This window comes from Pungitius pungitius, chromosome 20 (genome assembly GCF_949316345.1).
Source record: "Pungitius pungitius chromosome 20, fPunPun2.1, whole genome shotgun sequence".
NCBI lineage: Eukaryota > Metazoa > Chordata > Actinopteri > Perciformes > Gasterosteidae > Pungitius > Pungitius pungitius.
The window spans coordinates 2,305,649-2,330,151 of record NC_084919.1 but is presented as its reverse complement, the minus strand read 5'-3'; the positions used below and the strand labels follow the sequence as shown (position 1 = coordinate 2,330,151).

The 24,503-nt window shown below is 48.3% G+C and overlaps 2 protein-coding genes across 5 annotated transcripts in view; both read right to left on the bottom strand.

Annotated features, from left to right (window-relative positions):
* The window catches only part of LOC119194530 (1-phosphatidylinositol 4,5-bisphosphate phosphodiesterase beta-4-like), a 42,745-nt gene extending 30,328 nt beyond the window's left edge, over positions 1 to 12,417 (bottom strand). Inside the window, exons 1-3 of one of the 4 annotated variants that reach the window (XM_037448619.2) lie at positions 12,070 to 12,417; positions 9,405 to 9,450; positions 3,101 to 3,167 (exon numbers count right to left, since the gene is read on the bottom strand). The gene's annotated coding sequence lies outside the window, so the exon portion shown is untranslated. Of the gene's footprint in view, positions 1 to 3,100; positions 3,168 to 9,404; positions 9,451 to 11,624; positions 12,037 to 12,069 lie in introns of those variants that run through there. The other 3 variants (XM_037448622.2, XM_037448623.2, XM_037448621.2) reach the window with 3 other exon arrangements.
* A 2,416-nt stretch (positions 12,418 to 14,833) lies between these two features.
* plcb1l (phospholipase C beta 1-like) overlaps positions 14,834 to 24,503 on the bottom strand; it is a 39,371-nt gene continuing 29,701 nt past the window's right edge. The window contains exons 28-32 of the mRNA XM_062559770.1: positions 24,079 to 24,155; positions 23,870 to 23,959; positions 23,664 to 23,721; positions 23,450 to 23,536; positions 14,834 to 16,353 (exon numbers count right to left, since the gene is read on the bottom strand). Coding sequence (XP_062415754.1) covers positions 16,126 to 16,353; positions 23,450 to 23,536; positions 23,664 to 23,721; positions 23,870 to 23,959; positions 24,079 to 24,155 — 540 coding nt within the window. The 3' untranslated portion in view covers positions 14,834 to 16,125. The remainder of the gene's footprint in view (positions 16,354 to 23,449; positions 23,537 to 23,663; positions 23,722 to 23,869; positions 23,960 to 24,078; positions 24,156 to 24,503) is intronic.

Below are 24,503 nucleotides of genomic sequence, written 5' to 3'. Positions count from 1 at the left end.
CCTCACACTGGGAGATCCACATGCTCAAAGAGTCCTAAATATAGTCATCCACATCCATCCTCTGACAAATCCAGATACACAAAGGGCCTGATGGACGGAGCGCTGGTCTAATAAACGAGGGCCCGCCGCCGCCTCGGCCAAAATGGTGGATGAGCGAGTGTCACAGGGAGGCCGCTGACTACCCTCACTGGGGGAATACTGAGGAGGGGGGGAAGGGCTATCCTCATAAATAGCCAATAACGGGTTATTGGAAAACTCCAAACAGAGGTATTTAGAGCACTGCTGTGTTTGGGTGAGTTTGTGGGTCTGTCTAAAAAAAAAAAAAAAGGCACTTAGTCAGGGAGTTCCCCGACTGCTTTTATGTGCAGTGGTGGGGAAGGCAAATTACAGGGGAGCGGAACAAATGAACATTTATAGGGGAATGTCCTTAACAGTGATGCAGTGAGTGGCTTCGAGTGGAGACCTCAGTCTCTGCACTGGGATGAATATGGAACATTTTTCACGGAGGTGATGGCGAGAAGATGGTATCCGTGTGAAACATCCCACCGGGGCAATGGTGCCACAAAGACTTTGGCGTCAAGGCAGTTGATTCTAAAAGGTGTTTGGACAAACCATGGGTAGGAACAGGAAGAAGAAAGCCCAGCTGGGAGTGAGCCTCAACATGGAAAAACTGTTCTGACCGATGACCAACCCAAAATGAATCTGGCTTGCTTCTGAAACAGTGCTTCCTTGTCTTTAACTTCTATTTTCATCAGAGCTCTTACTCAGAAAGTAACTCAAGCATCGAGTTATTCTCGTCGGCTTTAATGTTCTACTGCTTAAAAGGTTTATACGTATTTACACTACATAATTTCCTCTGCTCGGTTGTCCCGTAACAGGAACAGTTCATAACAAAGAAGGCTATTAGAAACCTGGGTTGTAATATTCCTGACTCAAGGCTCAGTCTGATGTTGGCGTGAACGGATGGAGGTTTCGTTGGAGGTGATGGAGGTGGGTGCAGGGCAACCTGCAAAAGCCTGTTCATTTGGGCATTAAGTAAGGTAACTGGCCCATGTCTTCAGAGTGAAAACACCAAATTATCCCCAAATTACTGTTGCATCAGAGACTCTTCAGAGTCGCTGCACTGCGCCGTGTGGCTGTCTCATTTAGACCAGATTAGGGGGTCAAAGGTTTGCTTTGCCCAGCAACACGCACTCCACAGAGGAGGTTTGGGTGGCACGGTTTGCCCAAACATGGTCAGAAATACTGAAGATGTGCGCACACACACACACACACCGATAATATTCCGCTTGATATATGTGAAGAGTTAGAAAAGCCTCTGAATGTAATTCTAAAGAGGATTCCATTCTCCTCCAATGAATTCACTCCACTTAAGAGTCCACTGTGAAACTGGCACTTACCTTTAGAGAACCTAAAGGCGGTTTGAAATGAAACAAAACTTCATTAAGGAAGCAAATTGAATCTGAAACTCTAGCCCAAAGGATGCAGCCTTCCACCCATCCGCATCACTGCCCCCACCCCATCAGAGGAGGAGAAGAGGGACGGGGGTGAAAGGAAGAAAAAAAAAAGAGAGTAATAAATAGAGTCTTGAGTGTTTGAGGGGGAACTGGGCAGGAGGAGGACAGTGGGACGGAGTAGGGTTGCTGAAACATATGGGATTTCTGCCTTTTGCCCAAATAAGTACCTCTGAAAAGAGAACTTTTGCCCGGCTCAGCTGCTGTCGGCAGCGAGGAGAAAGGAGCCGTGGAAACAGAACATGTCCATATAGAGACGGGAGCTGTGAGGAGAGGGAGCAGGGAGGGGGCAAGGGTTAAATGTTTCCCCTGAATCCGTGCTTTCCCTCTGGCCCAAGCCCAGCGAAGAGTCCCCCATCCCCGCTGATCGACACAGCCGGGGGGGGGCAGACAAACTATTGCCCGAGAAGCTGCAGCTTCAAGGTGAAAATGTTCCAAATTCAAATGCCATGTCCACCAATGATGAGAGAGCGGAGATCTTTCACCCGGTTGTGACTAGAAGAGAGAGAGACACAGGTGGAGACGAGAACCTGTCTTGACAAACACCCCGCAGATGTTGCTGCTCTCTGACACCACTGGTCTCCATAGCAACCCTGGCCAGTAATAGCCTCCAGCGCCCTTGACTGCAGCAGCCTCACGAAGACACACACACACACGCACACACACGCACACACACACACGCACACAAACGGGCAAATTCCAGCCTCTGAATGGGATCCCGGGGTGTATTTTTAGAGACAGAGGGACTCGCTATCCCACCCAGTAGAACCATCCCATCAGGCCCTACCAGAGAACAGACATATCTAAACACAGGCCATCTACACCCATCATTAAAAGCCGTGGCGACGCGCACCCACCCACACAGAGCCACTAAAACAGCTCCACCAAGTCCCTTGCTTCTAGTAAACAAGCCCTTTAATTGGCGATAACAAGATAGCCGGGGCGGTTCCATTAGAGCCGGCCCGTGTTGCTGCTTTCCGGCCTACGTGCCGATCGGACTCCTCAACGAGGAGATACGCGCTCATTTGACGAGGGCTCTGTCTACATTTTGAGAAGCGTGCTTATGTTTAGGAATACGGAAGGCGGGTTCCTCCTGACCAATGCGAGTGGTTTTCATTCGGAGCTGAAGCCGGTTGACCCCAGGTGACCCTCGCTACTAGGACACACCCTTTTACAGTAATCATACATCAAATACAAAGTTGATTATCCTCCTCCCCCACTCGCCAAAATGATTTTCCTACCCTGCCTCAGTGGGGGAAGGAAGACTACTGTATCCAATTCTTCTATCTGAGATCGGAGAGGGACCTTAATTTGATGTGCTTTGTGTTGTTTTAGGAAGCTGACCCGAGTTGTGCGTCTGTTGTCTCTTTAGAGAGCTCACAGGGTGTGTCACTAAGATCAGAAAAGGCCTCTCTGTCCCACAACATGATCTCCCCAGCTTTTAATGAAAAGGCAGGGCTTGATTCACAGCATGAAATATTATCTGGAATGGGGAGGGAGGGGGGGGGCTCCCTCCTTGACATGCTGGGCATTACCTTGAAAGCCTCTAAAGGGCCCATGTGGAAGGGCAATGGGAGAGCACTTACCGGGTGACAGACAGGGGTCCAGAAAATTGAGGGGAGGGGTAACACCGGAGGACAGCACTGGACCGCTCTGTAGAGACGAATGGAAGCAAACGGGGGGGGGGGTGAGGAAGAAGAAAACAATAAATGAGTGAAGTGTAATTTGAATTCATCCGCTTTGCGTCTCCATTATTCAGCTTCATCTTGTACAGTGTGACAGATGCTTGAATGAACTGTGAGACACACGATGACTCTGCCAACATGCACTGGGTGTAATCCCCCCCCCCTCCCCTCGCTCCTTTTTGTAATTGAGAATTCTTCTGGCGTCTGCTTAATAAACTTTTATAGCACGCCGCTTCCCTTAATAAGGAAAGGTTGGCTTCCTCATGGAGTTCTGGAAATGACAATTGGACGCTCTGCTGGAGCTTCAGAGGCTCACCAGGTATGACCAGATCCTCCTCCACTTGGCCATCTCATATCCCAACGCCATATTTAAATATATATTCATCTTTGTGACCATCTGAATCACATGTACACCCGCAATAGGGCAGGTGTCATGGCGCCGTCCTGACTACTGAAAGGAAAGTTTGACAATAAAATGAGATGTTCTTGATTATTTTTTAGACGGATTGGTTAGAATACTCATTTAAATTAAGTTCACTTTCCACTGAAAATAATCAAATCATTTGTATATATACTGCTTTAGTTACCTTTTATTTTTTAGATTTACAAAAACACAGCAACAGGTCTGTGAGCGAGTGGACAATTGGTCCAAAGGACTTGCATGAATGGGGTGTGTAATTATCTAACAATGGTGTGAACTGAGCCAACCGTGCTCCCTCTCCGCCAAAAGGAACATGAGGATAGTCGGGATATAAAAAGTTGTTTAAGGAAACTGGACTTCATAAGGGAAATTAAACAAATAAAATCAGAAATTAGTCATGAGAAGTTAGGGTGTCAATATTTTCACAACAGGAAATGTCCCCTTGATCCAATCAATATTGACCCCACTCCATCATCTATCATCCATGGGTGGGCCGGTCCCACATCAGCATCTCATGTGGATCAAATACTCACAGGCCTCTTCAGTCAGTTAACAATGTTATCCTGCAGACATTTCCATTGTTTCATTGGTCATTTACACAAGCTCTATTACTTCCTGTATAGCTATTTCCTGGAGGATATGACTTTCCCTGAGGAGCCATCTTTGAGATCATCGGAGTCACATGCACACCCATAATAGGGCCGAGATCACAGGGCTGTCCTTTCGCACAATGTGGACCAGAGCAGAACCAAAAGATGTCAAAAGCATTTCAGAGAAACCAGATGCTCTGCAAAAAAAAAAAAAAAAAAAAAAAACACATTTAAATTAAGTTCAGCTTCGACTCAGGAAAACAAAACTAAACACTACACCAACACAAAAGCCACCACTATAGTTCAGATGGACCAAAGGTATCAGAGAGAGAGGATGTACTTTGCTCTACCTGGGTAGGTATATTTTTAGAAGGCTCTATTCTGAGCAACATCCAGCGGCGCAGTGAACACTTTGATTAGGGCAACAGGTGAGAGGCTGGTAATCTCCCCCCGCCTGCCAGATTTAAACGGTGTAACCAGCGGCAGCTCTAACGTCATTACTCAACCAATGACAGCTCTACGGGGGAAACGCACAGGGGTGCTGATTAAAAGGACATCACTACACACACACACACACACAACGGGACATGGCAGGGGATGTGACATTATCCGTGATACCCGGAATAGCCTCATCTAAAAAAAAATAAAGATAAATGGAAGAAGAAGGTTGTAGAGCAAGGCACAAGTTGCTATGTTAGAAGATTGAGACTTCTTTAGTGTCATAGAGAGCAACACAAAGTGTGAACACGTGGTGCAGTGGTTTTAACGGGGACTTGTGTATTGTGTTGTTGTCACTGGGAGGTTTTTGTTGAGACTCCATGAAGTTAACAAACTACTCTCTTCAGACAAAAGTGAGAAGGTGGATTTTTTATTTACTTTCTCCATAGGTTTATTGGAAAATTATTTTTATACATTTAATATTTATAAATGTCATATGAAGATATCAAACAAAAGGCCAGCAGTGGCTCTGATGCACTAAAACCCCTTTTTCCTACAGTATTCTCAATAGAATTTCCCTGAAACTAGATTCTGGAAGGTAAAGATAAACCAGAGGCACGGTGGACGCACACAGAGCGACGCACAAAAGCATTTCCAATACACTGACTTTTTCATTTTTTGCTTTCCTCTGCGATGCTGTCAGCAGCCAACTCCCCCCCCCCGGGGGGCAGAGAAGAGAGGCAGCCACAGAGAACACAACCCAGGAGAGCGAAGAGGTGAGAGGGAGAGCTTTTTTTTTTTTTTTCTTCTACTTAGTGAGTCACAGGGTGACTTTCACTATTTTTGCCCCTGAGAAGGATGAAAGTCGGTCTCTTTGCGAAGGAAATACGACGTGGCTTTCACCTCCAGTGCTTACCGCAGAGCTGAATCCCTACTGAGGGCCTGAAGACGTTTCACTGAGTAGCTCTTAGCTTCACTACAGAGGGAAAAATAAAATACACGTACAACATATTTATATCAACACACATCATTCGCTGGCCCCATTATCCACCAATAGAGGTTTTACAAAACTCTTCTCATGGTGTGTTTGAACGGGACACTTATGCAAAGTTTGTTATGATGGCCTTCTGATGGATTCATGTTGAGAAGTGTCTGAAGACAAATGGCTCGGGGCCTTTGACAAACATCTGGCACTGGTCGGATATCCGTGTGAGCCAACAGTTGGTCTTTTGAACTTTGTTTCCCTCACTCGGAGTTCAGGGAGCACTTTTAGTATAATGCATTTTACGAGTTGTAAACTAATAAAACCCCCCCCATTTAAAAAAGGCCATTCTTTACACAAATAAGGCCTGTTTTAAAAACACTCATACAGGCATCCCCTCCCAGCCTTGGGATTATGCAATTCAATAACCACATGGAGACAACAGTGCCTTGCTGTGTACTTTTAAACTTCTCCAAGTGGGACAGAAGCTCAGCAGCTCCTCTCCCAGCCACACAAGAGCCGCGCTTGTAGAAACGAGGAAGCACCAACATTCCAGCCCGCTTAACGAGTCATCTGATCGCACCGGCGGGTCATGTGATCTCCGTTACAGGCTCGCCGCGCTTTAGGCTAACCGCGGCCTGACGTGTTCTGCCACTATTCGGTGGGATTACCCTACACGCCTCAGGGAAACAAAGTCTGCAGTTCTTTGAAATTTGACACACCTGCAACTTCAATGTTGTCGAGAAAATGCGTTGCGTATGTATCGGAAAACTGTTTTCTCATTGTCACACAATGAATCGATTCGCTCTTTTTTAAAAATTTGTCGTAGAAAACATCAACAACTTGCTCGAACATTGGGTCCGATTGCTCACGCCAAAACAAATAAATCAATACACAAGTAGACACGAAATTTTTTTTTATCAATCAATAGTGAAGTGTCTCAAATATTGACTGCGTGATAAATGCAGTGAATATTTCCGCTGACTATAATGATCCTCACCAGCCTATTGTGAAGCCCTGCTCTCTCTTTTATTGGGCTGGCCGGCTAATAATAGCTATCCAGGAGAGGATGGTTACAAAATCCAGCTTTGCATTCTGGGGCAGAGGTCGACAGTTTAATTGGAAGTGCGAATTGCGTTCACGCGTATCCCCACAGTGGATTGAGCCACGGGTAAAGTGTGTGCATCCAAAAAGACGGTAGCATGGAAGGAGAGAAGAATCAAGAGAGGTATTTTTGGGGCCACACCTGGAGCAGAGCAACAATTATCCTCACTGTCGTTTCACTCGCTGCATGTTGCCAAATCAGCTGAGCTAATGCTGCCATTTTTTTATGTTTGTTAAGAAGCAGTCAATATTACCTCGATGACGGCAGATCCCTTCTGTTTCTGAGTAAGCGGTTCCCCTCTCTTTCTGTGCGCTTTGCCTTTTCTCTCCCTGTCTGCAGAGAATTCCCCCCCCCCCCCCCCCTCCAGCCTCACTTACCCTCCCTGTGAGGACGCACGCTCTCATCTTTGATCCCCGTCTTTCTTTAGGCAGCAGACGCTGCGCTCACAGATTAATCTGGACCAGTAAAGGGTCGAGGATGCCCCGTCGGTTGATTTTATCAGAGCAGAGAGCAGAGGACGATGTCGGGCCTTTACTCAACCTGCAGAGCGGAGCATCCATGCAGATGAAGAGAAGCATGTTTCACGCGCAAAGGGCTCACTCTAGATTCCTCTGTCTTTTTTTCTACTGCAGAACATTCTTCAGACAGAATCATTTCTACTGTAGGTGGTGGCTCAGACATTTTAACTTTTTACACAAGTCAGACAGTAGATGAAGTTACATTCTTGTCTTTCTACTTTTGGATTGCATTTAAAGATTCCTTTGAGCCTCCTCAGCCTTGACACAGACTCAAGTGGCTGTCACATTCACTTTTTACAAGCGACGTCACGGTCTGAAAGTGCAGCTCGGGGAAGGGCGGCGTTTCAGGGAGCTAAAATCCAAGCAAACACTCGGTGTAGGCATGTCGAGTGTGCTGCTTGTATGGGTACTGCTGACGCTACAGATATCATGTAAGTTGTCACAGTGTGGGGGGATCCGACAGAGGTGGTTTTATAGAACTTGATGTTCTTTATATTAAAAAAAGGCACAACACAAGCGGTTTGTCTAATCTTTAATATCCTGCAGCCACATGAGAACATAATGGAAAATACAGGGAGTGTTACAGTGATTCCCGTTTAATCTACCCTGACCCTTCGCTAAGCCCCGCCCCCCTGCTGAGACTGCATCAAGTTTTCAGAGGCATGTTACCATGGAGACAGCCTGTAACTGACTGCTCCCTTTGAATAAATAGCACATTTTGGAGGAAAAAAAATGTAAAAGTGATTTTAGAGAGAGGCAAGCAGAAGAGATTGCTATGTGTGTTTGAAGGGTGTCAAGCTAATTCAGCTGTGAACACAGGTTGAATAGAATCAAGATAGAAACTAAGTGTACTAGTGTAAAAGTGAACTGCCACGTCCCCTGATAACGGAAGCAGAAGAAAATGAAATGGGGGAACAACGCTGTTCTTGTAAAGCCGGCAGGTCATTATTCTCTGTAACAGTCATTAAAAAGAGTCGGAGCACGGTTTTAGATACGCGCGTCTCCTTCCACCCTCTAAGAGCAACACTTCTTAACAAACCAGACTGGCTCCAAATCGGCAGAAACAGCCTGAAGAATCGCAGGTGTACAGCATATTTATTTGAGATTAAATAGTTTATTACAGTGTGTGATGCTTCAGGAATTTGGTTTTTGCTGTTGTACTGATGCTGGTGAGTTTGAAAGGGTGAAATGTTCAAGCTGGCAAGCCGTTAGACTAGACTTCCTCTTTTGTTTTTTAAAACAATAGATCCCCCCCCCGACGGTACTGTAGTGGTGTTTTCCCATCCATCATCTTATGTCATATGCTTAAATACTTACAGGGTACTAGCAAAGAGGCAAATATCATTTGGGATGATGAAAATGTATACCGCTCTCCTGAAATAAAGCTTAGAGCTAAATTAATCAGCCAAAGCCTGCATGCTACACATTACATTATTAATACAGATTGCGTTATTAGAACGGAACATATTGTAGAGTGCAATCACCCCCATTACGGTTTCCTGCTCGGCATGGCCAAACAAGATTCTACTTATGATGAGCGATGTCTGGCTGTGGGTCGGCCACCGCTGCACATCAGTCTTCTGTGCAAGATACGGGGAAAGAAGGCCCTTCATCGTTTAGCACGGGTGCAATAAAAATGTCCCACGATGCAACTCGTTTGCTATGTTGTACACTTTGAATGGCTCAGTAACAAAACAGGCTAAATGAGACCGGGATGGATATTTGAGCTCGGTATCATAAGACAGGAAAGTAATTTGCATTGCTCATCTTCCTAATGGTTGTTTTGAGGCTTTCCCTCATCTTTTTGTGCACTCAGAAACCTCCGGATTACATGTGTGATGTATGCTTACATCCAGGATGAAGCGATATGTTTCATACACATTATGCATGCAACAGTCAATTACTTTAATGCCGACTAAGTTATGAATATGCAACAACTAACCAGCTGCTCTGGAAAGAAGGAACTCGTATTAAAGAGGTAGCCTGTGTTATGCAAAAATCCAGGAACAGATCCTTGTGATAAGTTGCTGTTAGATAGTTCGCAAGCTGTGCTGTTAGACAAATCCCAACTGGGACTGAATGATATGAACCCAAGAAAAATATGTGCTTAGTTGCAGTGACCACGAGCAGCCAGCGACGACAAAAACTCACCAGTTCAGCATCAATGACGTTCAGTGGGAGAAGCTCATGTCTTGGCCTGTAGAGACAAAAAAGGACATGGTAAGAAGGGGGAGATAATTTCATAACTCCACAGGCTTAAATCTGGACTCCAATTCTATTTGGACGAGGTCTAAAACCCTGCTATACAGTAGCAAGGGCCGGAGCGGAGGGACGAGCACATACCACATCCCGCCGCTCCCCTGCCAAGAAAAACACAAATTAAATCGCAATATCGACCAAGAGCTTCACAGCAACTTCCTTCAACAATGAGATCCGGCGCGTCGAGTGCTCTGATTCGACATGCTTTTTGACATACTACCAACACGTGCCGGTGTGACGGGCGGCTTGTGTGTTGACCTATCCGATCCATCTGGCTGTCAGCCTGCCTGCACTTCCACACTCACAGATCGCTCCGTGAGGGCTTAAGACACGCGCGAGGACAACGGGACACCTTTGTCAACAACGTCGGGATTGGAACCCTGTGCCCCGTCCAAAAGGCGGGACGGAGCGGCGAACAGCCGAGCTAATCAATACTTGTAAATTTTCAGAGGCAAACGCTGCAAAATGAACGAGCGGGCCGCGATTCAATGTGGAAAACGCAACAAAAAGAGATTCCCCATTTCATTAGCGTTTGAACCAAACCCTACGGCTACAATCAACATGGAAACACAAGCACCCCAAAAGATATCACTTGGTGCCTTAGACCGTGTCCGTTGGAAGTAGGACGTGTAATAAATGCTCACCTTGGCATCTTCTACTCTCCTTCTCATCCACATGCTGACATTTAAACCAAGATTTAAGATCTATTTTTATTTTTTGTCCTTAGCTTCTCAGCGACTCGAAGTGAAAACATTTGTATTCTTGCTGGTTAAAATGCACAATCTCTCCAATTCTGAACAGTAAATGAATTCCCACTGCAAGTACACCTGCACGCTTAGACTTTAAGCCAGACACGCTCGGATGATTTCACTGAGTTTGTGGCAAAACAACAAAATGATAAAGCAATAAACAAACATTTTAAGATTTAATGACTGGATATAAACAGCTTGGAAATGCACTGAAACTGAAAACTCTAACACCTACGTCATCTGGTGCCAAAGAGAACCACCAAAAATGTAAGTAAAATCACCTGCACGCCCCCCTCAAATAGCCTTTAAGCTTCTTAGGCCACGCTGTTCATCAGGATGCTTCGTCGAAGCCTCAGGTGAGAGATTGTCATTTTGTGAGGGACGTTTGCTCCTGTGATCACCAGAGACAGAGTCAATGAGCCACATTTGTTTTTCTTTACATAACAGTTGTGATCTTTCACAGGTCGATGGTGGACGCGCTACTGAAGGAGAAGAGCGTGGAGGGGGGTTTACGATTATGACACTCTGTGGTGCCTGAACAAAAAAAGCCCGTTAAGATTAGATACGGAGGACAAACAACATGAAGATAAACTGTATTGCACCTCGGCAAAGTTTTACAAGAGAAGACACAGCAGTCGGTGGGAGCAGGTCAAATAGCTGTTAAAGCAGCAAATAAAACATTAAGAGCTATTTACACATGAAATAAGCCATTTATCCTCAGGTTATTCCAGAACAAATAACCCTTGTACCTCCTGGGTGTGTGTATGAGAAAACCGGTTTAAAAAAAAATATATAGACATCTGCTTTTTAGACTCTTATCAAACCGAGCCACGCTGTAATTTGAACAAAGAAATACACTCTTATCTTTTATCGTCCCCTTGATAAAATAAATTGGAAGTCCCGGACAATAAACTGACATTGATGCAACCTAGAAACAAGTCGTTATAACATATAACATCCAACGTCTTTTTCACTCATTCATTCATTCATCCATTTGACGCAAATCGAAAACAATTCACGGCTCATTTGTCAAACATTGATATGACCTTGAGGATGTGAAATAAACACGTTTTCTTTTGGGGACTTTTCTGACCGAGTCACTGACACGTTGAGTCTGGTTCTTCACAACAGATTTCATTACAACAACAAAAAACCAACTTGATGTGGGGGACTACAGTGCAACAAGCCACATAGGGGGGGGGAGAGAGATCACCGGTCCGGGCTCTCTCCCTGTGATCTGTCCCGCTACCGTTAGCTCCACCGGCTAACCCTCCGCGCCGCTCGAAACGTCAACAACCACCCCCCCACCACACACACACCTCGCCGGCTACCCCCACCCCCCCAAAGCCCGCACCTCACTGACCTGCCCAGCCGGAGGCGGCTCCCCCCGCTGCGTCGTATTTACCTGCCAGAGAAAGCCGCGGCGACGGGTTGGTTCGAGGGTAAATTCGGTATAAAATTGCTAACGGTCCATTGTAATGCTAGCTAGCTAGCTAGCAATTAAGCTGCTGTCTCCAGCTGTGTGTATGTGTGTGAGAGAGAGAGAGAGAGAGCGGGAGACGGAGGATGTCCGAATGATGAGAGCCGGGGATTTGGAAGCGAGCCCCTGGAAGCAAACAGAAAGCTAACGTGATGGAGTTTAAATGAATTCGTTTTTTTGTTTTTTTTAAAAAGGTCCCGTCTCCACACCGCATCGGTCCCGGGCGGCACAACCCGAAACAAAGCGTCTCAACCGGTAAACGTTTAAACTGTGAATGTTACGACAGCGGCCACGGGAGACATGTCAGAAGGGTTCGCTCGTTTCTTACGTGATTTCGGCGACGGGAGACCGGGCTGAGGTTTAATCCCACGGCGGAAAAAAAAGGAAATGCTGCTTTGCAGGAGTCCTGTTTTCGCTCTCTCTCTCTCTACGTGTTGTCTCCGTCTGTTTGTCTTCCAGCTGCTCTGCTCTGTCCCGTCTCCCGTCCGACTGTCCGGTCCGTGTATGTCTGTGTGTCTCCCCCCCCTCCACCGACCCCGCTGCCGGAGTGTCCCGGTGATGTTGTACCACTCGCCCTCCAGTGGAGAAGTGACACGGCCGTGGCAGATCTCTGGATTAGGATCCCCTCTTCGGCTGCTGCAGCACACGCATCCCCCCCCCCCTCCTCGCCACCGCCACCAAACGTGTGCGCGCGTCCCTCTGTGTGTGTGTGTGTGTTTGCGTGCGTGCGTGAACGAGTGTGCCTCGGGTTGAGCAGTGAGTCATCCAGCAGAACCAGACCCAGCTCCTCCCTGCTTCTCGAACAGCTGACTGCCGAAGCCGCCATGAGTTGATCGGGACAAACACTCCTCCCTCCTCCCTTTGTAAAGGCCCCTGTGTGTGTTTCTCTTCATTGCACTTTGTTTGATTTCTATCTACGGCATCACCTCACGTGGGCTAATATTAGTCTTTAGTCATGTGTGGTAATGTAGCAGAACGATTTTGATAGGAAATACAGAAGTCAGTTATACCCTAACAGTGTAAAGTTAGAAGTTACTGCATACCCCCCCCTTTCAAGGCTTAAATCAGCAACGGGATGGACCCAATAATGGAGCCAATCCCATTTGACAGGAGGAGGAAAATCCCTCTGATCCACTGGATGCTCTCGCATTTCTGGAAAAAACGCCGTGAAACAATGGCTGTGACAGAAAGGACAAGGTGCCCTCCAAATGTTTACGATGTGATTTTGATGGATTAGATTAGGAGATTCGGGGCATATGATTTTAAGGCAGAGGACTGAAAGTAGTCTGTGAAGCTCCTTTCAAGTTGTGCATGTGTGTATGTGCGAGTCTGCTCAGTGTACCTTCCAAGCAGCACTCGGGGTCCTCTCCTCTTCCCCCGTCCTGGTGTTCCTCATTAAAGCCCAGTTACGGGATGCCTCCTCCTCGTCCTCCTCCACCACCACAGCAGATGGACAGGCGCAGGCTGGTGATATTCCTGGAAGGTTGTTTGTATAACCCTGGGAATGTTATTAAAAAGTCGCTCTCCTTCTGTCTTGAACTCGGGGTTAATTAGCTCACTTCCTTGTTGCTGCACGGAGGCCTCTGAGTGGTCACAGCGGTCGTCAGGGGCGACCGGCCTTGTCTTATCTCCTGTTGCCTTTTGGGATTCTGCTGAGAAGGACACAGTGTTTATGTGGTCTGGAAAAACACGTGCAAACACACACACACACACTCGAACACCACCACACAGCCAAAAAAAAATACACACTCCAGAGCACGTTGTGGGGACACAGTATCCAACACTCACACAACGTGTGTGTGTGTGTGTGTGGCTTGCAGGGATTTATATTTATAATAAATGATTCATTTGACTTTTTTTAGGTATCGTTCGTTCCAATAAACAAGTGCACACACTTTATTCTCACTGGTTCAGTGATGACACAAACGGGTGTGCAGTACCAGACAAAAAGTCCACCCTGTACTGGACCGGTGATATCGAGGCACGTTTGCACATTTGCGTTGGTAAACGAGTATAAACGATCCTGTCAAAGTAAGTAAGTCTGTTGACGTTGTCCTCTTATTAACCCGCGTCTTCGCCGTGATGCAAAGACTGTCAGACTGTGTCCGTTTCGACTAAAATAATAAAAACCACGATGAGACGATGGCGTGTGAAGAACACGGTGGCAAACAAAGTAGAATGAAAAAAACAAAGCCGTGAGGACAAAGGACCTTTTTGGGGAAGCGTTTGAAAAACAGAGAACACACAGACGGTAAAGTGATACGAATGACTCAAAAAGATACCACATACATGAACGTGAAAGATGAAGCTGTAGAAAAGAAAATGAAAATACAATTTGAGGACAAATCAAGAGACAGGATTCCACTCCACAGAAGTACAATAAGAGCCACATTTATTGTAATTACAGGCAAATTCCCTTTACACTATATATTCTTTCCATCAACTTCATCTTTTATCCTCTATGTCATACATACATTTACATTTCCAGAGTGCATACACTTAAGTTGATGTAAAGGAGTGTTTGTGTGGATGGGGGGGGGGGGGGGGGGGCTGCTTTTAAATAAAGTACTTCAAGACTAAAAAGAAGGATTTCTCGCATTTCGTAAGAGACACAAGTCAAATACTGCTCGTCACAAGCATTACTCAGTAGTGGTACTGTACTTCAAAGTGCACACGGTCTATTCAATATCAGACAGATTTATATTCTTTTTTCATATATAATGGCAATTTTAAACAATGATGCATTTCACACATTCAACATCAAACAAGGCAAACCTATTCAAAGGCACAGGACTCTCACATCAACATCGGCTTTTTAAAAAGTAGTTTGTACTTACATGTCAGGTCAGTCACATTCAACTTTTTTCATTTCTTTCATTATTTTTTTTTCAGCTGAAACATGATTTGATATCAAAGTACCCGTGAGATCAATGGCACTGGACAGTTTAGGGAAGTTAAAAACACTTCCTCGTGGTCGCTGAACGGGGGAGAGTTTGCTCACGCAAAGAGGAAATAGTGGATCCATTCGTTTAGATCGACGTTTTGAAAAGAACCAAACCGCACGACGGCCCCCGCCCCCCCCCCCTGAACCCCCCCCGACCCCCCCGCCGTCCTTCCAGGCATCTGCTCTGTGTACCGGAGGAACCAAACACACGCTCCCCCCCGAAGGGACACAACGAACCAGTTAAAAAAAACACGAAACCACAGCGGGAACCTCTTCAATGTCCCACGTTTGGTTGTTTTAGTTTGCGGGGACAGAGGGTACGGAATGCAACAATGCGGCCTGTCCCCCCCCCCCGAGGCCCAAGGCCCTTTGTCACCACCCTGGTGCGTGTTGGTCCACCCGCATGCATCAAACGCTTTGACCCAGGAGAGCGGCGTTCGAGAGACACGCCGTTTGGTTCTCGTTGTTTCTGCGAGGACGCGTTGGTTAGTTCTGCGAGGAGGGGTGGGAAAGGGTGGCTGGGGGGTGTGGGGGGGTTGCTGAAACTTGTTTTTTATTCCTGACCGGCTCACACTCTGTACACACTCTTTTGCAGGTTTAGTTTGAAATGTTTCAGAGAAAATCGATGTACATTTAGTTCACAATTCTGCTACAGAACTACTGTAACGTTTACAGTTGGTCAAATACATGCAAATACTGTACAACACCCTTTCTCCCCACCTCCCGTCGGGGCAGAATCACCCCCCAAACTAAACTCGTTAAAAACTAGCCAAATTAAAATAATGCCAAACATCATTAAAACCAAATCATTTAGTTAAAAACAAGTGATGGAGTTTAAAAGGAGAATAGCAGCAACACATAAGCTTCAGTTCTGTGAGAACAAAATGGGAACCAGCGAGCCACCAGTGGCTCTGGGTCAAAGTAAGAGAGTTACGCTGGGGGGGGGGGGGGGGCAAAGAAGTGAGGGTGGATCCAAAGGCTTTAAAGGCCGACTCCACTTATGCACGTAAGCTTTGCATGTCAGTAAATTCAAAGCCTCGGCCCCACACACTGTCACTGTCGTTAATCGGGTTAGTTAAAAAATAATTTTAAAAAAGAAACTACTCCCTCTGTGCAATAGTTCAAGTAAGTTATTTCCTGCAAATAGTTAGTGCTTTGAAACGCATCCTGTGGCCGTACCGAAAGAAACAACAACGCAAAAGGTAACCTATAAATACACCAAAAAAAAGTTCTTATTTACATGAAACGACTTCTCCGGACCTCTACTCACCAGCTCAGGCTCAGATTAGATCTAATCCTCCCATTGGTTAAAATTAGGACTGTGGTCGAGTGGGGGGGGTTGGAGAGGAGGGGTGAATGGGGGGAGGGGGGGGGGGCAGTTTCATCCAAGAGCTGTGGCCACAAACACACCCAACCAATCAGTGTCCCGGTGTCGGACCTCTAGAGGGATGTGTCGTACACCCGCACCGACGAGCCGTCCTCCGGGTCGTCCTCCGAGGGCGCCGCCTTGTGGTTCAGCCTCTCCGGCGCCGAGGAGGGGGGGGCGGGGGCGGCGGCGGGGGCGAGGCTGTGCTTGGCCTTGCCGCTGTTGTCCTGGACGAACTCCTGGATCTCCACGGGTAGCCGGCGGAATTTGTCCTGGTACTCCTGGTCCAGGTCGCTCTGCAGCTGTGGAGGTCAAAGAATGGAAAAGAGTGAGCGAGTCACCACGCCTGCCAAAAAAAAAAAAAAAAAACACGCAGCTGCAAGATCCAAGATGTGATCTGAAAACACCTGTTTGACGATATTGACTGAACGTTCAGACTCTCAATTTATCGAGGTGTTGTATGAAAAGTGATTGCTTCACCTCCTGTAAGTTCAAGAGGTCACGCCGCTTGTTTGCATCAACTGCTCTGCAGGCAAAGCAGTTCTCAGGAGGAGAACAAGGTAAACCATCAGCATCATGACTCATTTTGAGTCGTGCTTCTAGCCCCAAATGTCAGTCCAATATTTCGCTTTTTAAAAATTGTACACACAACGCAAAACCCGCTTGAAGTGCTGTCTGTTGTAAAACATCACGAACAAAGCAACAATGATTACCACGCGGCGCGGCCCGTTGTGCACGTGCTTACGGTTACAGTTCGCCCCCCCCGTAAATCATTCCCGAGAGTTAAAGATGAACTTTGGCTCCATTCCACGGCCTGCAATAGTAAATACACAATAAAAAAAAAAAGCCCTTCAAGTAGACAAAGATCCGCCCCCACATCCACGCGGCAATAAATACACTCCGAGCTGAGACATAGAAAGGAGGACCTATTTTCTCCCAGGCGTAGACGCCCCCCCCCCCCCCCCCCAATGATTACAGATGACAAGATTGTATTCATTTCATTGTAAGCCAATAATTGCTGTAATGCTGATTTCTCTGTTTAACTACTCGACTGGCTCCCACGGGAGAGCAGTAATTAAAAGAAAAGCCGGTAAGATGAATGGTGTCAGAGTTTCGCAGCTCAATGCGGTCACGTCAGCATGGCGAGGGATCGAAAGGAAGCGCAAGTTCTGCGAGGATTCATCCGGGATCCATATTTCATCCCGCGGAAGGGGGGGCGGAGGGGGGGCCTTTGTCGATGGGAGGACGGCACATTTCAGACCCACAAAACAACTCCCTGAATGAACAGGCTGAAGGATCATTTATTCTTCACAGCCTGCGGAGAGCATAAACATTCCCCCCCCCCCCCCCCCCCCCCCGCAAAAAAAAACACTCGACCACGAGTGCCAGAGAGGAGAGGAGATGAGTGAAGGTCAAGTGCTGCTTCCATCCCGCTCGTATGGTTCACTTCCTGCGTTCTGCCTCTTCACTTCAGAACCTCACGTCCCTACGTGAGAGGAAAGCTCACCGTGAACCCTCAACAAGTGAGAGCTAAGGTCACCCTCTCTCTCTCTCTCTCTCTCTCTCCCACTGTCTCTCGCTCGCTCCGCTGGGCCTCACGGAGCGGACGTCCAGCTCGCTGCAAGCAGATGGCTAAAGATGCGCCGCAGTCCGTCTCTTCTCTCCCGGCCCCGCAGTGCGCATGACCTACTTAGGGGGTGGGACGGTCTGCACGCCGCGTGTGTGTGTGTGTGTTTGCACATGTGGAGCTTGCCTCCACGCCGCTGAGGCACAAACACCCTCTGATTAAAGCTGTCATCTTTCTGATGACACCCTGGCACATGTCAAGGAGGTGGGAGCGAGAGGGCGGGGGGGGGGGGGGGGGGGGGTTGTCTCAGAAATCTGTCTGTCTATCTGCACAACACACACACACTCACGCACGCACGCACGCACACACACACACACACACACGTTTGTCCTCTGCATGTTAGCTTCAGTTAGAACTCTTCACTTTCAGCCGGAGATAGATTAAAAAAAAAAAAAACCCTGAAGGAGTTAGAGACGGGTGGGTTAGAGGACACAGAGCCAGAGAGGACCCCCCCCCCCCCCAACCCCACCCTGGTAGATATGAATATGACTTGATGATCTCCACTTCTCACATCCCACCAGCGAGGAGAAATGCACACTTTTTCAATCTAGCTGTTTGAAAGCCACACTTTTGCAGCTGAGCAACAGGAAAGTGATGCCAGAGGTTTGTTCAGCGTGTTCGGACGTGTGTGTGTGTGTGTGTGTGTGTGTGTGTGGTCCAGTTCTCTGTGTGGACTCCAGCCAGCTTCTAAATCTGTCCTTTCATCTCTGAAGAGCCACATTATCTGTCAACAAATCACGCACACATCAAAACACACACACACACACACACATACACATTTCTGCCTTTCCTAAAATACAGCGTTTGATGACCTTCTTCACCGGCTGTCCTCGTTTCCAGAAGCTATCAAGGGAAGCAGAGAGGGGCCTCCGAAGAGCCAAATTAATTCTTTGCTTCGAGTCGCGACACGACGGAAAAAAAAGAAAAAGAAAGCCTTTCCACGGGGGGCCACGCGGCGTCGTTGTGCCCGGACGTGCAGGGACAACGGGGGGGGGGGAGGTGGGGGTCTGAGAGGAGATGCCTTTTCCTCCTCCGCCCAACCTTGAGAGGTAACCCGCGCTTCCAATTAGGCTAAAAACCAAGATCCCGTGTCCAAGAGAGGAGGACGGGGTCACCACCCTGTCAGCACCACACGCCTTTTGGAGAAAAAGGAGCTTTGCTTTGCTGTGTGTGTGAGCGTGTGTGTGTGTGTGTGTGTGTGTGTGTGTGTGTGTGTGTGTGTGTGTGAGCGTGTGTGTGTTTCACAGTCCTCTCAAATAAGTCATCCGTTGCTTTGCGGGAGATTTGGTAGAATCCTCTCTTAAGGTTCAGGAATTAAATAAGGAAACCATTCCCTCGTAGCACGACGGTTGCTTTGAAGCATTGAGTGTTTTTCCCCTGGAAGGATCGGGTGGAGAAGGGAAGCTGTCTAGGTGTGAAATGTTTAGGAGGCTACACGTTGCGTTTATGTGTCATCGTGCATTTACAGGTAAAACTCAAATTAGAATATCGTGCAAGGGTGCACGCTCTGCTTAAAAGGTTAAACTAATATATTATATATAGACTCATTACATGCAACGTGAGATATTTCAAGCCTTTGTTTGATATAATTTTGATGATTATGGCTATATAATATGTATATATATATATACTAATATATTAGTTTCACCTTTGAAGTTGAATTACTGAAAGTAATGAGCTTTTGCATGATATTCTAATTCGAGTTTCACCTGTAAATATAATTACTGTGGACAAAGGGAGGTAAATATTCTCTCTTCTTTTTCCTCTTTTTTGGTACCCACCCCCTCCTGAAGGAAATATCTGGCCTTTAGCAGCTAAATGCTAACTTGTCCAGGGTGGAGAGTCCTGCACCACAAGGACGATACAGAGATTGAACTGCTCATTATCTCCCCTCAACTTTTTTTTACTCAAGCAACTGAATTTTTTTGCTTGACATTTGGTCGTAATTTGGTTGCCTTCACAAAAAATGCAAAAATTCGTTTTCAAGACTAGCGCAGAGAGCTGTTTGACGGTCTTGCGACACGGTAATACTTGAGCTTTCCCATGTACTCACATGCCTGCAACAAACTTTGCAACACTGGCCACCAACTGGCATGTCGCCTCTCTATCAACGCTAACGAAAGCGGTGGAACCTCGCCATCCACCCTGCGGGGAGAGGACAGTTTCCAGCAGGAGGAGAGCTCGTCCAGGAGTGCTTCTTCGGAGGGAGGGAGGGAGGGAGGACCCCCCCCCCCCCCTCCCGGGGAGCTCCATTAGCGCCCGACGGACGCCGCGTCTAAAACAGCGGCTGTGGCACAATAGAGCGGAAGAGCGGAAGAGCAGCAGAGCGTGCAACACACACTCGATGGATTTCACCTCTGGTTTGGACTCAGTGTTCCCTGTGGGTAACGCACATGTGTGTGTGTGTGTGTGTGTGTGTGTGTGTACGGGCAGAAGTGCATTATTGATGCAAACTCGCCAGGCCGAGATGATGCAGATCAAAGTGATGAGGGAACACAGTGGCCACACTTACATCACCCAGTGAGAGAGAGAGAGAGAGAGAGAGGGGGGGGGGGTGGCCACACTCGGTCCTGCACGTCTCCACCATCCTGTCACCTCCACCCTCACCCCCATCCCCACCCTCCCCCGCGTCTTCCTTTTCACTTCCACTAACCCTGGGATTGCGTCATGAGAACTCAGTTCCAAATTAACAGATTGCAGAGAGTCACAGAGGAGGGTGTAAGCGGTGGGGAGTGGGGGGGGGTGGGGGGGGAGAGTTTCCATGACGACTGCACAGGACTCCTTCTTGTCGAACAAATGAGTGTGTGTGTGTGTCTGTGAGTGCATGTTGGGCTGTGTGTGTCGGTCCAAAGCTCGCACAGTGGGGAGACGCCATTAGATCCAAGTAAGACGGAATCAGAAAGTCTCGCACGTGTAATAAGCAGCCGCTACGCCGCACGCGCACGCCAACGTGCACGCCGCACGCACGCCAACGCACACGCTGTGAAGCATACGGCTTCAGCACTACTTCATACCCTCGCTCACAGCCAAAAAATGTGGTGAGACTGGTTCAGAAGGAATCACCACATGGTCCAGAAAGCCTTTCCGTCTGGAGGTTGAGACGGAGACCTGGTCACAAGACGTCCGCCTCATCCGTCCCCTTTTGGTCCAAAGAACGTGGGGGGTCATAGTCACACCAGAACAGCTCCCGAAAAGCTGAGTGAATGACCCCGATGATCAGAGAAAAGCCCATGTCAACAGGTGCGAGCATCTTCACGCGGACGCAGGTACCGGAGCGCTCAAAGTGGGCGGTTCTCTCCCCCCCCCGGCTGTGAAAAACCAGTGTGCCGCTGCTATTGCACACGCACACAGACACACAACCAGCGCTGCGGCAGGCTGCTCAGGTCTCAGGGTCCCCACCAGGGGACGGTTATAGCCGTCCATTAGCGGTCGCTCTGAGCCCAAAAACTGGGTCAGAACTGCATGAGAGATGAAGTGTGTTGTCGCTCTGATCCACGGACACTCGCACGCACTCCACACCAGCGACGGACCTCGCAACATCAAAATGGCCTCGTCTATTAGCCCCCGAGGGGAGCGCGTTACATCCTGTTGTTCATCCGATGTTCACTAGATGGAGAGCCCGGGTTCAGCAACAAGGGAGATCTCACCACGGTGACAAGGACGCCATTCACCGGGAGCTGCAAATACGAGAGCCAAGTGCTCCACAAGGGTTCGTATTCATCCCGCTCTCGCACACACACACACACACACACACACACACACAGATGGTATCGCTGGTGCCGCCATGCGAGGTCATCGACCTGCTCGCTGGGAGCAGCTCCGGGGTCAGTGATCCGCTCAAGGACATTTCCAAATGCTGACAGGCAGAGCTGAAAAGACTCCGTTGTGTGGAAACCGACGTGGAAGTGGTGATGATGGGGGGGGGGGGGGGGCTGGGAGGGGGGGGGGGCACATTGCATCCATGGCCGAGTGATGTTGCACAGCTCGGATAGAAACGTGTCATAACTCTCCTTTTCAGCACAGAACCCCACACAGAAATGGCCTCCTCAACATCCAACAGATCTTAAAACAAGCGCACCCCCTCGGCATTCTCAGCCACCCGTCTCCAGTGTCGCGTTCTCCGGCGCCGTCGGGCACGTTTTGCATACGAAATGAGCGCCTTTGCATGAGAGACAAATTTCAGGCGAGATGGTTGATTGCTGTGTGACCGGCATTCCTCGGGGAGAATTCAATTTTGCCAGCGTCCGGGGCGTCAATTTTAGACAGGTGATTGCGACGTCTTCGGGCGTAAAGGACGGCGGGCGGGATCTGATTGGACGAGAGAGCTCCTCTCGTCGCGATGACAATCCGCGCTGATCACCTCCCTTTTGGAAATCCCTCGCAATTCTGCCGTTATTGACGAGGCGATGACGGTCCCCGCGCGATCACGTGATTGCAAACGCAAACCGTCCGACTCCCCCGCTCTTCAACCGTTGTGGTCGACACGCCGCCCCTCTGGGTTCGGCGTTTTAGTCCTCACGGCTTCATTCCACTCTCATCTTGATTACAGCGGGCAGCGCGTTGCAATAAGGTTAATGCGGCATTAGATCGGGGAAATCGTAGAGAGGGGTCGGAAGGGATTGTGTTACCGCGTCTTTGTGTGTTTATGTGGATGTACTCGTACCACCTGAGATCATGTGAGCGCGGTGACTGGGACAAACTACACCCGGGGTTTTCGTTTTACAAACAGTACACAAGTGCCTGAGAAACTTGCGCTGTACCTCATTGGTAAAGTTCCCCCCCCCCCGGTTGGTATCTGGGTTCCTCCTCAAGGATCAAATACGAGGGCCTCCGACTGGGGTGCGATCTCACTATTCGAGGGCCAATCCGCCGCCATGCTGTGCAGATTACACCCACATTCGCAGCCCACGCCGCTTCTGTCGTTCTTGCAGGAAATACCCCGTCGGGGAGGGGGCAGGCAGCTCATTGCCGGTCGGTGCGGCAGGTGCGTGCAGGCTCGCATACTGATGTGCATTCGTAACGGGGGGTTGCAGGGTCGGCCCGCGGCGCCAGAGCGGCGAGGACGGCGCCCCGGGAACGGTGCAGCTCAACGGGAAAAGGGGGAAAGCGGCCATGGCTGCAAACGCCGGCAGAGAGAGACGGCGTCGCAGGAAACGCGTCCCGGGCCTCAGCTCACACGGCAGGTGACCGGCTTCCACTGATCTGCTGCATGCAAACACACACAGCTCGGCAGGTGCTGGCATTTAAACATCTGGCATCATCACAGATGTGTAAGCGAAATGTTTTTAGGAGGGGGGGGGGGTTTGGAGGTCATCTTGCCATTCCGCATGAATGTGACAGAGCCATGTGTCACTAAACCTGAGCCGGGTCGCCCCCCAGTGGTGTAAATTCGTAGAGCGCGCAGTTTGAGCTATCATCTAGTTCAGGGACATTTACATTCCAGCCTGAAACATCCATGGCGCTCTAAAGAGGGAAGTGCTGTCCCAAAATCGGTCTCTCTTCGAACAATGGTCTGAAAATATTCACATTCTTTTCATTTTAAAAATGTCTTTCGACGGTGAGGAAATATTAGTCAGCACGATCAAAAGCAGCTGCATCAATGGGTTATGTGGGAGACAAACACGGAACCCGTAGTGGCGGATAAATACGGGGAGTTCGCTCATGCATTCAGAGACGTGCCGGGCCGCCATGCAACTTAAAGAAGGCGCTACGGTGACAATGTGAAGGAATGAGGAGAAAAACATCAGTAAATACATCACAAACTGTCTCACCTTCGGCCTCTCGTCCAGGATTTGCTGGCGGATGTCCTTTTGTTTCTCCAGTAGTCTCTCCTGTCTTTTGCTCTGGGCGTCTTCCAACTACACACACACACACACACACACACACACACACACACACACACACAGTATGAGGTCTGTGCATAATATTGATAATCGATGTGCGTATTATATGTTGTTCTCTGTCAGATCTATTGTCCTCTCGTACCCGTTTGATGTACTGGACCACCTCGTTAACGAATGATCTGTTGATCTCCAATTTCTCTCTGGGGGGGGGGGGGGGGGGGGGGGGGGGAGAGAAGTTTCAGTCAAACCGAGCTTCTCGTGCCAAATCGTTAGTGTTTGGTGCCACCTGGTGGTCAGAGATATTACAGCACTTCAACAACGTGGTTGCTAAGCTTTAAAGACACTCACTCCTCGGTCACGTTCTTGTCTTTCGATTTGGCTTCGTTGATCTTCTCCTGCCTTTTCTTCTCCATTTTCTTCTTGATGTCCTTCTTTTCCCTGCAGATGGAGAGATGACGGAGAGGAGTAGGTGCAGGGAGTGGAACTCGTAGTGTGTGTGTGTGTGTGTGTGTGTGTGTGTGTGTGTGTGTGTGCGTGTGTGTTGGACACAGTCTTACTTCTCACAGACGTCCCTGAGCTTCTTGAGCTGAGCGCTCTGGCACTCTTCTGCGATGGTGGTCAGCTTCTCCACCAGCTGGAATGAAGACAAAGAGTATTGACGCACTAAGAAAACATCTGCTTTTAAATCTTGATTCTCTTACTCAACACTTTAATTTAAGGTAAAGTTGTTGAGATTAAAATGGAGAAAAAAAATTTAGGTTAGGAAAACAACGCAATTACACTCCTTGTCTTTTGCCTGAATAAATCTTCCGGACACCTCAGCTGTGCTCGTGTACTGGAGCGGAGGACATTCATATTTTTCCACACCACACAACGGAACGGAGTGCAGAGGCAGCAGAACGACGGCAGTCATGTCCTAATTGAGGGGGGGGGGGGGGGGGCGGCGGCGGCATTAACTTGTTTGTTTGTTTGGTTATTGGTC